The sequence below is a fragment of the Mobula birostris genome, chromosome 4 (assembly GCF_030028105.1).
Source record: "Mobula birostris isolate sMobBir1 chromosome 4, sMobBir1.hap1, whole genome shotgun sequence".
Taxonomy (NCBI): domain Eukaryota; kingdom Metazoa; phylum Chordata; class Chondrichthyes; order Myliobatiformes; family Myliobatidae; genus Mobula; species Mobula birostris.
The window spans coordinates 6,640,453-6,656,647 of NC_092373.1; the positions used below are offsets into that span (position 1 = coordinate 6,640,453).

At 45.6% G+C, this 16,195-nt stretch overlaps 1 protein-coding gene across 2 annotated transcripts in view; it reads right to left on the reverse strand.

The window, feature by feature from the left end:
* LOC140196145 (phospholipase D1-like) overlaps positions 1 to 16,195 on the reverse strand; it is a 225,430-nt gene that overhangs the window by 21,228 nt on the left and 188,007 nt on the right. For both annotated transcript variants that reach the window (XM_072254882.1, XM_072254881.1), the window contains 3 exons: positions 6,536 to 6,649; positions 3,926 to 3,975; positions 1,387 to 1,521 (listed from right to left, as the gene is read on the reverse strand). In XM_072254882.1, the coding sequence (XP_072110983.1) occupies positions 1,387 to 1,521; positions 3,926 to 3,975; positions 6,536 to 6,649 (299 nt within the window). The remainder of the gene's footprint in view (positions 1 to 1,386; positions 1,522 to 3,925; positions 3,976 to 6,535; positions 6,650 to 16,195) is intronic.

Here is a 16,195-nt window from a genome sequence, read left to right on the forward strand (position 1 = left end):
AAGCATCACTCCCCACTAACATCTTAACCACTTTCTACGGAGGCGTGGTTGAGAGTGTGCTGACCTTTTGCATCACAACCTGGTACTCCAGCTGCAGTGCTGTCGACAAAAAAGCCTTGCAGAGGGTGGTTAGGGGAGCAGAGAAGGTTATTGGGGTCTCCCTACCTTCTGTCCAAGACCTCTTTCAGAGTCGATGCCTCCAGAAGACACGGTACATCATTAAAGACCCCTCACACCCTCTCCATGAACTGTTTGTTCTTCTGCCATCAGGCAAACGTTACAGGAGCATCAAAACTAAAACCACAAGGCTACTAAACAGCTTCCTCCCACAGGCAGTCAGACTGCTAAATAGCTGCTCCACCTGACTCTGCTTTGGACACCTTTAACTTGCACTGGACACTTATAACTGATTTAACTGACATGTGGCTGTTGTGTTTTACTATTTATTGTTATGTTTATTATTTAGTGTTGCGTTTGTTATGTTATGTTTGCACTGCCCCTGTGAAACGCTGTCTCATTCTGCCCTGCAGAGCTGATGTATGGTTAGAATGACAATAAAGCTTTGTGAATCTTTGAATCTTGAATCTTTGAATGCCCACAACCTTATATATGGTGACATGGACTATGATAATAAATTTACTTTGAACAGCATACATTGTAAAGGTTAACGTGCAGATTGAGCCAGTGGTGAGGAAGACAAATGCAATGTCAGCATTCACTCTGAGAGGAGTAGGATTCTAATGCAAGGATGTACACTTTAATATTTTATACTCGAGTATAAAAGCTGAGACTTTATGAGGCATGGGTCAGACCACACTTGGTGTATTGTGAGCGGTTTTGGGCCCCTTAGCTCAGAAAGGACGTGTTGGCATTGGAGAGGGTCAAGAGGATGTTCACGAGAATAATCCCAGGAATGAAAGAGTTATCATTCGGCCCATCGAGCCTGCCCTACCCTGGCTGATTTATTATCCCTCTCAACCTCTGTGGATGTGGGTTTAATTTAAGAGAAATTTGGGTAGGTACATGGATTGGAGGGTGTGGGTTGATGGGTAACAGGACTGAATGGGCTGAGTGGCCTGTTTCTGTGCTGGAGTGCATAAACTTCTATCAGGTCTCCCCTACGCCACTCCAGTGAAAAGAACCTGAGTTTGCCCAATCTTTCCTTGTAGCTCACGCCCTCTAATCCAGACAGAATCCTGCTGATCCTTTTCCGCAGCCACTCCGAAGGTTCCGTGTCCTTCTCGTAATAAGGAGACCAGAACTACACACAATGCTCCAAGAGACCTTCCAAAAGGCCAGCAGAGAAAAGATGGGAGATTCCACAGAAAGCACACAGATGCCTCCTCACCCTCCGGTCAGGGTCAGTGCAACTCCACCCTCACTCACCAATGATGACCTTCTCGTCGTCCGCAATCAACAGCTTGCTGTGGACGTAGATGAGTTCCGTCACCAGCTTCCCGTCCAGCTCCGCGTGGGTCCGCAGCCCACACACTGAGAAGTAATTCATCCACATGTCATCCACTGCCAACAGAGAGAGAGAGAGAGAGAGGGAGGGAGACGGCTTGTGAGAGTGAGTCCCTGTGCGTAACAACCCTGTTGAATGGTTAGGTTACCTGGTACAATAAGATGGACATTTGATCTTGTTATGACCTTGCACCTTATTGACTACCTGCACTGCACTTTTTCTGTGACTGTAACATTTTATTCTACATTCTGTTATTGTTTTCCCTTGTTCCACGTCAATGCACTGTGTAATGATTCAATCTGTATGAATAGTACGTAAGAAAAGCTTTTCACTGTATCTCGGTGCACATGACAATAATAAACCAATCCCAATTCCAATTAGTCAATGCACCGTAGAAAGGCACCCTATTTAGATGTATCACGGCTTGGTATGGCATCTGACGATGAGAAACTACAGAGAGTTGTGTACACAGCTCAGCACATCACAGGAACCAGACTCCCCTCCACGGACTCTGTCAACACTTCTCACTGTCTTAGTAAAACAGCCAGAATAATCAAAGATCCCACCCACCCTGCGTATTCTCTCTTCTCCGCTCTCCCAATGGGCATCATCATCACCAGGATCATCATCATTATGTGCCATGTCCTATGACGTCATCATTATGTGCCGTGTCATATGGCGTAGGCAAACATGGTCTTTCCATGACCATGATTGTTCTTGGCATATTTTTCTACAGAAGTGGTTTGCCATTGCCTTCTTCTGGGAAGTGTCTTTATAAGATGAGTGACTCCAGCCATATCAATACTCTTCAGAGATTGTCTGCCTGCTGTCAGTGGTTGCATAACCAGGACTTGTGATATGCACCGGCTGTTCAAACCACCATCCACCACCTGCTCCAATGGCTCCTGTGACCCTGATTGGGGAGATAAGCAGGTGCTACACCTTGGAGGTGCTGATGGAGGGTGTGCCTTACTCCTCCTTTGGTAGAAACATTTCTCCACCCCGCCACCCTCCCATTGGCCAGAAGACACAAAAGCCTGAATGCACGCACCACTAGTTTCAAGGACGGCTTCTGGTTATCAGACTCTTGAAAGAACTTCAAATATGCTAAAGCTGACCTTTCGATTTTCCAGTCTACCTCGTCTTGGCACTCACATCTTATTGTCTGTCTGCATTGCACTTCATTCTGCATTCTGTTTTTCTTTGTACGACTTTGATGTACTGATGCATGGCATGATCTGTCTGGATGGCAGGTAAATTCACGTTTGTCACTGTATCTTGGTACATGTGACAATAATAAACCAATTCCAATTACTTTCATTGCTCCCAGAATCCCTCTCTCCATCATTGGCAAGGTGTGGCCAAAACATTCACAAAACCACTCCAGTTCATCGCCTGCCTCCTCTTACTGCAACACCCCCCACAAAGCCCCTGACCTCTATCGATGAGGACCAGGACATGGGAAGATCAGAACCAAACCTGACTGCTAAGTATATAAAGGCATTCAGAGGACACTCCACAATTATCAGCGCACTGATGATGTTTCCTCAAATGGTGACAAAACGTTTGCAAGTAAGCTGACAAGATCAGAACTGCCAACTCAACCGTCAACCAACCGAGCTCACATTTTCTGAATTTATTTCCACATTATTCCAAGTGTAGTCTAAACCGAGTTTTATAGAGCTGAACTCAATCCCCCAGCAAATGAAGGCCAACACACCATACAGCTTCTTAATCATCCTATCAACTTGCATGGAAACTTTGAGGGATCGATGGACATGAGCCCCAAGATCGGTCTGGTGTCTCCATCTTTGAGCATCTCACCTGGGTCTAACATATTGACACAATTACGAAGAAGGCACAACGGTGGCTATATTTCATTAGGACTTTGAGGAGACTTGGTACGTCACCAGGGGCACTCACAGATTTCTACACATGTACTGTGGAGGGCATTCTAACGGGTTGCATCACCCTCTGGTACGGAGGGATTGGAAAAAGCTGCAGAAAGTTGCAAACTCAACCAGCTCCATCATGGGCACCAGCCTCTCCAGCATTGAAGACATCTTCAAAACGGCAGCATCCATTACTGAGGACCCCCATCACCCAGGACATGCCCTCTCATTGCTACCATCAGGGAGGAGGTACAGGAGCCTGAAAACACACACTCAATGTTTCAGAAACAGCTTGTTCCCCTCCGCCACCAGATTTCTCAATGGTCCACGAACACTACATCACTATTTTTTTTGCTGTCTTGTTGCACTACGTTTAATTTTATTCAGTGTATATATACATTTCTTATTGTAATTTGTAGTTGTTTTATGTACTGCGGTATATTGCTGTCACAAAACAACAAGTTTAACAACATATGCCAGTGATGTTAAACCTGATTCTGATACACTGCCACGAACAGGCAGGTGAACTGCCAGCCCTGGCCCACCCAGTATCCAAAGAAACGCTTACTCTCTCTCCGGAGCTGCTCGATGATAGAGTACTCTCCTCTCGACATGGTCCTGCAGGGACAGAGGCATGCTTGGGTCAGTCAGTGACACTCTGGGTGGGGCAGAGATAGGCGGAGGAGGAGGCGCGTACAACAGAGGGGACCGCTGTGATCTGAGACGGGCTAGTCAGGAGGGTGGGGAGGTGGATTTTTCTTCAAATGGAGGCTGGGGAAGTTGGGGGCTGTGGGGAGAGGGCTGGGGAGAGGGTGTGAACGGAGAGCTCTAGAAAAGCTAGCACACACAAGATGGGCCAAATGACCTTGTAGTTTGTGCACGGTGAGAGAATAATTGGACAGCGCAAGAATTGTGGGGCATCTGTCTCACACCTGGAAACCCCAGTTCAATCCAGTTTTCCACCGCTGTCACAGAGTCATCGAGAAGTACAGCACAGAAGCAAGCCCCTCGGCCCATCTAGTCCTTGCTGAACCATTTCATCAGCCTAGTCTCATCGACCATAGCCCTCCATACCACTGGCACCCATGTACCTATCCAAACTTTGACAATGAACTTGCATGCACCATTTGTGCTGGCAGCTACCTGTACAAAGTTTGCATGTTCTCCCGCCTGACCGTGTGGCGTTCTCTCAGGTGCACTGGTTTCTTTCTGCGTGATTGTCCTCTGTCAATTGCCCCTCACGGATGAGGGGTAAGACCCGGGGTGAGTTGATGGGTAAGTGGGGACAATCGAATGGAACCGAGGCACATGGAGGTGATTCGGCAGAGGTGTTCAAAACAAACTCTTATGGATTTGATGGCTTTGTGGTGGTGAGGAAGCAGGGAGTCTGCAGCAGGACTTGGACGGATTAGGAGAATGGGCAAAGAAGGGGCAGAATAGTGGAGCTTCTTCATTAGTCAAGGCATCAAAGATTATGGGGAGAAGGCAGGAGAACGGGGTTGACAGGGATAATAAATCAGCCACGGTGAAATGTAGAGCAGACAAGTGGCCAAATTGTGCTCCTATGTCTTATGGCCTAGTTTGTGACCACAGAGAGTAGGAGTCATTTTCCCAGGATGGAAAAGTTGAATACTGGAGGACTCGTGTGCACGGTGAGAGGTGAGGGCGGTGGGGAAGGTTTATTTACTTTTATTGTTTGCACCATTTGTTTTTTTGTCTCACACATTGGGTGTTTGACGGCAACACAGTACGGGACCTTCGGCCCACAATGTTATGCTAACTCTTTAACCGAATCCATGTCAATATTGCCCTCCATTTTTCTATCATCTATGTACCTATCTAAGAGCCTGTTAATATATCTGCCTCTACCACCACCCCTGGCAGCACATTCCAGGCACCAACCACTCTGTAAATAACTTATCTCTGATATCCTCCTATACTTTCCTCCATTCACTTTCAAATTGTACCCTTCGTATTAGCCATTTCCACCCTGGGGAAAAAGCCCCTGGCTGTCTGATTGATCTATGCCTCTTATCATCTTGTACAGCTCTATCAAGTCAACTCTCATCCTCCTTCACTCCAAAGAGAAAAGCCCTAACTCACTCAACCTTTCCTCATAAGACATGCTCTCTAATCCAGACAGCACCCTGGTAAATCTCCTCTGCACCCTCTCTAAAGCTTCCACATCCTTCCTATAATGAGGTGACCAGAGCTGAACACGACACTCCAAGTGTGGTCTAACCGGGGTTTTATGGAGCTGCAACATGTCCTTGCAGCTCTTGAACTCAATCCCCTGACTAGTGAAGGCAAACATACCATAATGCCTTCTTAACCACCCCATCGGCTTTTGTGGCAACTTTGAGTTGAATCTGAAGGTCCTTCTGTTCCTCCACACTGCTAAGAATCCTGCCATTACCCTGTACTCTGCGTTTAAGTTTGACCGTCCAAAGTGAATCATTTTGTTTTTACCACATTGCTTATCTAACATCGCTTGTCTAAAATCTCACATCTAATGCCACTTGTTTAATGTCTCCAGTCCCACACTTGAACTCAACCCCAATATCGCAGATAGGTGGATATCTTCCACCCATCAGAGATATTGATCAGGAGCACCAACCCCTCATTCACCGACCCATCTACTCATGTGATCAGTTTCCGGGAGCGATAGATAGGGCTCCTGAGATCCATTCGGGGCTGAAGTTTCAGAAGAATTACAGAGCACAGGAACAGGCCGTTCGGTACTGTGCTGGTCCACGTACCTAGTGCTTGGTCCACAGCCCCCCTCTCCCCCTCTGAGCCTGTTCTGAAGACAAAGGTGAGCGCTTTGGGGTGCCACAGTACCGACGTGGTTAGCACGACGCTATCACAGCTCAGAGTTCAGAATTCATTCTGCCGTTCTCTGCAAAAATGTTTCTGTCTTTCCTGTGAGCGTGTGGGCTCCCTTATTCTCCCACAGTCCAAAGACGTACCGGTTAGTGGGTTGATTGGTGATTATAAATTGTCCTGTGATTGGGCTAGGGTTAAATCGGTGGGCTGCTGGGTGGTGTGGCTTGGTGCACTGGTAGGGAATGTTACACACTGTACCTCTAAAAAGGTTAGTACTGTGGACGGGGATCCGCTATGAGTACAGTGATTGGGGAGGGAAGGTCGCGGGTCGGGGGAGGGCCAGACAGCCTACCTATAGTTAAAGTGCATCACAGCTTGAATGGCCGCCCCTCCCCCTGTCTTTATGTCCCCCTCGAAGCCGGGCATCAGCGGAGTCACCAGGTACACACGATACCGCTGCTTCTCCCTAAGGGAACAGGAGAAAAAATATGAAGACATTAAAAATGAAGAACCTGGAGCACCGTGCAGCTAATGTAGAACCTGCTGAGAGGGGTCTCTCTTCCACCCATCCCAGATATTAATCAGAGTGCAGCTTACTCAGGGCCCTTAGCATCCCTCCCATCTGTCCAACAATCTCTTTGACCCCCTACCATCAGGCAGGAAGGACCGTAGCATTAGGACAAAGACTGCTCGGATGGAAATCAGTTTCTTCCCCCAGGCTGTGAGAGTACCGAACTCCCTGCCACCACCCGGGTCTCATCATGTATAAATCGCCAGTAGCGTTCTGCTGTTTACTTTCTAACTTATGTCGTAATTATCAGTCTTCTGGGATATATTTTATTATTTGTTAACTTATTTGTGGGAATATTACTTTATGTGTTGTGTTGTTTGTGAGTGTGTGGGCACGTGGCCAAGTGGTTAAGGCGTTCGATTAGCGACCTGAAGGGTGTGAGTTCGAGCCCCAGCTGAGGCAGTGTGTTGTGTCCTTGAGCAAGGCACTTAATTACACATTGCTCTGCGACGACACTGGTGCCAAGCTGTATGGGTCCTGATGCCCTTCCCTTGGACAACATTGGTGTCGTGGAGAGAGGAGACTTGCAGCATGGGCAACTGCTGGTCTTCCATACAACCTTGCCCAGGCCTGCGCCCTGGAGGGTGAAGACTTTCCAGGCACAGATCCATGGTCTTGCAAGGCTTAATGGATGCCTTTGTTGTGTGTGAGTTATACAGTGGTGCTAGAAAGTTTGTGAACCCCGTAGAATTTTCTCTATTTCTGCATAAATATGACCTAAAATGCGATCACATCTTCACATAAGTCCTAGAACTAGATAAAGAGATAATGCCTTCTGGGGAAATGCCTTCTACAAAAGCTGTTTGGAGTCGGGTGCTCCAGTCAACGAGATGAGATTGGAGGTGTGGGTTGTAGAGGTGCCCTGCCCTATAAAAAAGACACACAAGGTCAGGTTACTGACAGAGCCAGCTCTTCTCAAGAAAGATCTGTTTATCTGCACCATTCCTCGATCAAAACAACTTTCAGCAGACCTCAGAAGAAGAATTGTAGAGATGCATGGAGCTGCAAAAGGCTACAAAAGCATTTCTAAAGACCCGTGTGTTCATCCGTCCACAGTAAGAGAAATTGTCTACAAATGGAGGAAACTCAGTACTGTTGCTACTCTCCCTAAGAGTGGGTATCCTGCGGAGATCACACCAAGAACACAAAATGTAGTGCTGAAGGTTGGTGAAAAAGAACCCAAGGGTAACAGCAAAAGATCTTTAGGAATTGCTAAAGTCTCTGCTCATGTATTCACTATGAGAAAAACACTGAACAGGAATGGTGTTCGTAGAAGGACATCATGGAGCAGACCAGTGCTCTCCCAAAAAAAATATTGCTGCATGCCTCAAGTTTGCAAAGACCACCTGGATGTTCTACAATGCTTCTGGGACAATGTTCTCTGGATAGATGAGACGAAAGTTAAACTTTCTGGCAGAAACACATACTGCTGTGTTTGGAGGAAAAAGAGCACTGCACACCAACACCAAAACTTCATCCCACTGTGAAGCATGGTGGAAGGAGCTTCATGGTTTGGGGCTGCTTTGCTGCCTCAGGGCCTGGACGGCTTGCAATCATTGTGGGAACAATGAATTCAAAGTTCTGTCAAGATATTTTACAGGAGATTGTCAGGGTAGCAGTCCATCTCCTGAAACTTAATAGAAGTTGGATATTGCAACAAGAGAATGATCTGAAAGATGAGACAAAGTCAACAACAGAATGGTTTAAAAAGAAGAAAATTCTTGGTTTGGAATGGCCGAGTCAAAGTCCTGGCCTTAACCCGATAGAAATGAATTGAAATGCTGTGGAAGGACCTGAAGCAAGCAGTCCATGCAAGAAGCTCACAACATCCCAGAGATGTTTTGTAAGGAGGAATGGCCTCAAAATTGGATCATTTTTCTCAATAAATAAATGAACAAGTATAATGTTTTTGTGTTATTTATTTAATTGGGTTCTCTTTATCTAATTTCAGGACTTATGTGAAGACCTGATCACATTTATGCAGAAATGGAGAAAATTCGACAGCGTTTACACTGTCTAGCACCACTGTATGTACTGTGTTGTTCACCTTGGTCCCGGAAAACTTTGCTTTGTTTGGCGGTATGCATGTGTATTGTTGAATGGCAATAAACTTGGAATGAACTATTTATTTATTTGTTTTTGTAGTTTATAGTAATTTTATATCTTTGTTCTAAATTGCTGCCACAATACAACACATTTCACCTCATTTAAGTCACGTAACTTGATTCTGATTCTGGCGTCTGAGTGGGTGGGGGTGGGGGTGAACCAGAGGCGGCGGGCAGTCAAGGGTTCTGTCCAAGCCGCCAAGCCGACTGTCTGCCCCACTCCTGGGCGTTGTGGGGGGGGGGGGGGTTACACCATACCTGGATATCCCTGGAGAAGCAGCACACGGTATTGGCGGTACAATGAGGGGATTCCGGGAAAAGTGGGCCTCTTGGGGGGTGGGGTTTGAAATGTGTTGTCGGTAGAAATAATATTTCAGATTGAAATTGTAAGTATTTCTGAAGCCCTGATTACTAGTGAATTTTCAGTTAAGTGAAGGGTTAATCAGTGGCTGTGGGCAGTTGAAGGTTCTGTCAGACTGACTGCCTGCCCTTCTTCTGACGCTACAAACATTCTGTGTGTCCTTGAAGGAGAGCACAGTGCCCATAGGCAAAATGGAGGTTGAATGTGTTGTAGACACAAGAGATTCTGCAGATGCTGGAAATCCAGAGCAATGCACACGAAATGCCAGAGGAACTCAGCAGGGCAGGCAGCATCTATGGAAATCAATAAGCAGTCAGCATTTCGGGCCGACAGTCTTAATCAGGATTGGAAGGGAAGCGGGAAGATGCCAGAGTTGAAAGGTGGGGCGAGGGACAGGCGGACAATCTAGAAGGTGATAGGTAAAGCCAGGTGGGTGTGAAAGGTCAAGGCTGGAGAGGAGAATGGACCATCGGAGAAAGGGAAGGAGGAGGGGACCCAGAGGCTGTTGACAGGCTGGTGAGAGGAGTTAAGAGGGAAGGGGAAAGGAGCAGATGGAGTAATCGATGTTCATCCCATCAGTGGTAGTGTGTCTGCATGATGGTTTGATAGTTTTATAAAGCCTTGACTGTTGCGTAGTGCTTTCAAGTTCAAGTTTATTGTCATCTGACTGTACATTTATACAACCAAACAGAACAACCTTCCTCCAGAGCATGGTGCAGCCACAATAGACAAATCACACTCAACGCACAAAACAAAATATTACCATTAATAAGTTAATAAATATAATACAAAATGCATGTGAAATGTGCAGACACGAGGAATTCTGCAGATGCTGGAAATTCAAACACACATAAAAGTTGCTGGTGAATGCAGCAGGCCAGGCAGCATCTCCAGGAGGACTACTTCCTGACGAAGGGTCTCGGCCTGAAACGTTGACTGTACCTCTTCCTAGAGATGCTGCCTGGCCTGCTGCGTTCACCAGCAACTTTGATGTGCAATGTGCAGCCAAGGTTTGGATAAACAAACAAAGGGGAAAGGGTGCTGGGTAGTCAGGGGTCCTGCCCGAACTGATGGCCTGACCCTCTCCCAGGGTTACAACTCTGTCTGTGTATCCTTGGAGAAGAAGATGGCAGCGTCCACGGGTCCAGTGGGCTCAAGTGTGACTTAGACAGTGATCATTATTATAATTTAAATTTGTAAATAATGTGTTTTATGAAGTCCTGCAAACTGTATAATTGGGTACTGCTGTAAGAAGGTATGACAACACCTCTTCTTTCTTGGAAGTTTGTGTAAAGTCACTTAAAACTTTGACAAACCTCTATAGATGCAGAGTGGAGAATATTCAGACTGGTTGCATGATGGCCTGGTATGGAAACACATACCATGGAAGAAGGTACAGAAGCTTCAGGACCCACACCACCAGGTTCAGGAACAGTTATTACCCCTCAATCATCAGGTCCCACACCACCAGGTTCAGGAACAGCCATTACCCCTCAACCATCAGGTCCCACACCACCAGGTTCGGGAACAGTCATTACCCCTCCACCATCAGGTCCCACACCACCAGGTTCAGGAACAGTTATTACCCCTCGACCATCAGGTCCCACACCACCAGGTTCAGGAACAGTTATTACCCCTCAACCATCAGGTCCCACACCACCAGGTTCAGGAACAGTTATTACCCCTCTATCATCAGGTCCCACACCACCAGGTTCAGGAACAGTTATTACCCTTCAACCATCAGGTCCCACACCACCAGGTTCAGGAACAGTTATTACCCCTCAACCATCAGGACCCACACCACCAGGTTCAGGAACAGTTATTACCCTCAACCATCAGGTTACTGAACCAAAGGGGATAACTTCACTCAACTTCACTCATCCCATTACTGAAAAGATCCCACAACCTATAGATTCAATTTCAAGTAGGGCCGGATGAAGCTAGTGCGGGGCCTGTAGCAAATGTTATAAAGGGGCCCTAAATTTAAAAAACGCACGTAAGTATAAAAACATAAATTATTTACTTGCACAGAAAAGTAATTCCATTTTTTAATTTGCTATACAGCCAGATAATACGACAAATGTCTGACACTTCAGTAATAGTATTACTTACATGTAGGTATCAAATGTCAAAAGTAACAAAACTACAATTTAGAAGTTAGATTTTCTAGATTTAGCATGAGCAAATTTGTTGATGATACTGGAAATGTCTATTTCTCGCAGAAGTTCATGTTCAATGCACATTAGAGTGAAATTGTTCAATCTGCTTTGACCCATGGTGCTCCTTAGTTCATTTTTAACCCTTTTCAGTTTTGAAAATGAGGAATCATGAACTGGGTCACATAAAACTGTTGAGTCGCACGTCCCTTGTTGCAGACTCACCGCGGCGTCGCTGGAGGGTGCACGGTAACCGTGCTCGCTGCAGCGGCTTGGGAGCGTGGGAGATAGCACAAAGGTCACCATGACACAGCAAGGAACCAACACCCGCCTGCACACACGTACTGTACCATGCAGCATGCAGCTCCCGCCACATGAAAACAGCAGCGTTGCCAGATCCTCGTTGCTGTGGTGTAGATGAAATCACAGAGCGTTGCGTCACCGGTAGGTACAAGGCAGTTTCCTTATTCGATAAAACTAGGTTACAGCAGGCAGAGACTTCTGGCAGAACAGGTCTAACCGCCTTGTGATTGAGGCTCGATATTTATTTGCTGAACACAAAGGACAGTTCATAGTTACAAGTGTAGATAATTCTTTGAAGTTTTCACATCTTTTGATTAAACTCATTCTACCGGCACCAGTATGCCTAAGCTGGCATTCATGGCCTTTAGGAATGCACGTTAAAATCCATAATACATTATTTGGTATGTTACGTGCTAACTTAGAGGAGAATTCATATTCAAATAGCATAGATATGGTGTCTTCACAACTACCTGTAAACTTAGCATTCTTGTCTCAGAGGTGCCAGAGATGCATTGTTACAAATGAAACTGGGTTCACAGCTTTTAGGAAATACATTGTTATGAACTCAATCCACAGTACTTTGTCAAAGAACAGAAAACTGATGGCTGAAGTCATTTATTTAAGTGTAAATGAATCGTCTACCCAAAACTCACTCTAACAGTCGTGAGAATATGGTGAGATGCCGATTTCACCAGACTGCAGCTTGCAAGCATTTAGTGTGGGCGGGGCCCTCAAAAATACAGGGCCGGTGGCATATGCTACTTCTGCTACTAGGATAATCCGGCTCTGCTTTCAAGGACACTTCATCTCATGTTCTTAATACTTATTGCTAATATGCTTATGTGAGAATGCTGTTCTTGGACTACAATTCAGCATTCAACAGCATAATTCCTTCCAGGCTCAACAAGAAGCTCAGAAACCTCGGCTTTCACCCTGCCTTGTGCAGCTGGATCCTGGGCTTCCTGTCAGATCTCTGGCAGGTGGTAAGAGTGGGCTCCCTCACCTCCACTCCTCTGACTCTCAACACAGGAGCCCCCAGGGCTGTGTACTAAGCCTCCCTCCTTTACTCTCTGAATACTTATGACTGTGTTGCCACCCACAGCTCCTACCTGCTAATTACATTTGCTGATTGGCCTAATCTCAAATAATAACGAGGTAGCCTACAGAGAAGAAGTCATCACCCTGACACAATGGTGTCAAGAAAACAGCCTTTCCCTCAAAGTCGTAAAAACATAGCAACTGGTACGGGAGGAATGGAGATGGGCTAACCCCTATAGACATCAGTGGATCTGTGGTTGAGAGGGTGAACAGCTTTAAATTCTTCAGCATAGACATCACCTAGGATCTCACATGGTCTGTACATAGCGGCTATGTGGTAAGAAAGGCCCAACAGCACCCCTTTCACCTCAGATGGGTGAAGAAATTTGGTATAGGCCCCCAGATCTTAAGAACTTTCTACAGGGGCACAATTGAGAGCATCCTGACTGGCTGCATCACTGCCTGGTATGGGAACTGTACTTCCCTCAATTGCAGGTCTCTGCCGAGAGTGGTGCTGACAGCCCAGCGCATCTGTAATTGTGAACTTCCCATGATTCAGGACATTTACAGAGACAGGTGTGTAAAAAGGGCCCGAAGGATCATTTGAGACCTGAGTCACCCCAACCACAATCTATTCCAGCTGCTACCATCTGGGAAACGGTACCACAGTATAAAAACCAGGACCAACAGGCTCCGGGACAGCTTCTTCCACCAGGCCATCAGACCGATTAACTCACACTGATACAATTGTATTTCTATGTTATATTGACTATCCTGTTGTACATAATATTTATTATAAATTGCTATAAATTGCACATTGCACATTTAGACAGATGTAACGTAAAGATTTTTACTCCTCATGTATATGAAGGATGTAAGTGATAAAGTCAATTCAATAAACAAACACACATCAAAGTTGCTTTCCAGCATCAGCAGAATTCCTCGTGTTTGCGAAGTTAATTCAATAATTTATTTATTATTATTATTTCATTTTTTCATTTGTATTTGCATAGTTTGTTGTCTTTTGCATGTTGGCTGTTTGTCGTGTTGTGTGCCTTGTTTCGCTGATTCTTTTATGCTCGAACTTACTGTGCATACCAACAAGAAAGCAAATCTCAGGGTTATATACAGTATGCTGACATATATGTACTTTAATAATAAATATACTTTGAACTTTGAAACACCAATACTCTTGAATGGAAGAGCCTACAAAATGTAGTGGATACAGCCCAGCCCATCACGGGTAAAACCCTCCCCACCATTGAGCACGTCTACACGGAGCACTGTTGCAGGAAAGCAGCATCCATCATCAGGGACTCACACCACCATCCAGGACATGCTCTCTTTTTGCTGCTGCCATCGAGCAGAAGGTACAGGAGCCTTAGGTTCCATACCACCAGGTTCAGGAACAGTTATTACCCCTTGCCCATCAGGCTCTTGAACCAGAGGGGATAACTTCACTCACCACAACTCCAAACTGATTCTACCACCTAGGGACTCACTTTCAAGGACTCTTGCACATTGGTTGCTTCGCAGTCTTTGTGTATAGTTTTTCCATCAATTCTATTCTATTTCTTTATTTTCCTGCAAATCCCCGCGAGGAAATGAATCTCAAAGCAGTACATGGTAACACTGCAACCCAGTTGCAAAGATCGGGTACCACTGGACCTGGAATTCCAAGGTCAAGAGAGTGGAACTGCCCAGTGCAACAGCTTTCCACTTTAAAATGTTCTAAAACAGGTTCCCTGTCATTGTCGGATATGACAGACAACCGACAATGTATGTTCTTTAATAATGAATTGACTTTGAATTTGATTTGAATAAATACTTGTATATAAAATTGGTTCACAAGGGGCCTCCAGTGAGGCTTGAAAGTGCATCAGCTACTCCTGGGTCCTCGTGCACACCATGTTATGCAAGCAATAGGAATTTTCGCTGAATGGTAGGATCTCAGTCCAGGACAGTGGAGCTTAATTACAGATAACAGCAAAGGTAGATAAGGGATTTTCTAACAACAATCTCTCTCTCAATGTCAGCAAGACCAAGGAGCTGATTACTGACTACAGGAGGAGGAAACAAGAGGTCCAGCAGCCAGTTGTCATCGGGGATCAGAAGTGGAGAGAGTCAGTATCTTTAAATTCATCTGTGTTATTATTTTGGAGAACCTGTCCTGGGTCCAGCACATATGAAGAAAGCACAGCAGCACCTCTACTTCCTCAAGAGTTTGCAAAGGTTCAATGTGACTTCAAAAACTTTGACAAACTTCCACAGATGTGCAGTGAAGAGACTATTGATTGACTGGATGATGGCCTGGTGTGGCCCTTGAATGGAAAATCCCACAAAAAGTAGTGGATATGGCCCAGATGATTGTTGGTAAAGCCCTCCCCACCAATGAGCACATCTACAAGATGGTCGTCACAGGAAAGCAGCATTCATCATTCGGGATGACCACTACCCAGGACATGCTCTCTTCTAACTGCTGCCATCAGGAATAAGGAACAATAGACAATAGGTGCAGGAGTAAGCCATTCAGCCCTTCTAGCCAACACCGCCATTCACTGTGATCATGGCTGATCATCCACAATCAGTATCCAGTTCCTGCCTTATCCCCATAACCTTTGATTCCACTATCTTTAAGAGCTCTATCCATCCCTTTCTTGAAAGCATCCAGAGACTTGGCCTCCACAGCCTTCTGGGGCAGAGCATTCCACATATCCACCACTCTCTGGGTGATAAAGTTTTTCCTCAACTCTGTTCTAAATGGCCTACCCCTTATTCTTAAACTGTGGCCTCTGGTTCTGGACTCACCCATCAGCGGGAACATGCTTCCTGCCTCCAGCGTGTCCAATCCCTTAATAACCTTATATGTTTCAATAAGATCCCCTCTCAGCCTTCTAAATTCCAGAGTATACAAGCCCAGTCGCTCCAATCTTTCGACATATGACAGTCCCGCCATCCCGGGAATTAACCCTGTGAACCTACACTGCACTCCCTCAATAGCAAGAATGTCCTTCCTCAAATTTGGAGATCAAAACTGCACACAGTACTTCAGGTGTGGTCTCACCAGGGCCCTGTACAGCTGCAGAAGGACCTCTTTGCTCTTATACTCAATTCCCCTTGTTATGAAGGCTGGCATGCCATTAGCTTTCTTCACTGCCTGCTGTACTTGCATGCTTGCTTTCAGTGACTGATGTACAAGAACACCTAGATCTCGTTGTAACAGAAGCCTATAGTCTCACACGCCAGGATCAGGAACAGTTATTATCCCTCAACCATCAGGCTGTCGAACCAGAGGGGATAACTTCACTCAATTACACTTGCCCATCACTGAACTGTTCCCACAACCTATGGACTCACTTTCAAGGATTCTCTTCATTTCAGTTCTTGATATTTATTGCTTACTTATTTGATAATATTATTTATTTCTTTTTGTACTTGCACAGTTTGTCTTTTGCACAGAGGTTGAAAACCTAAGTTG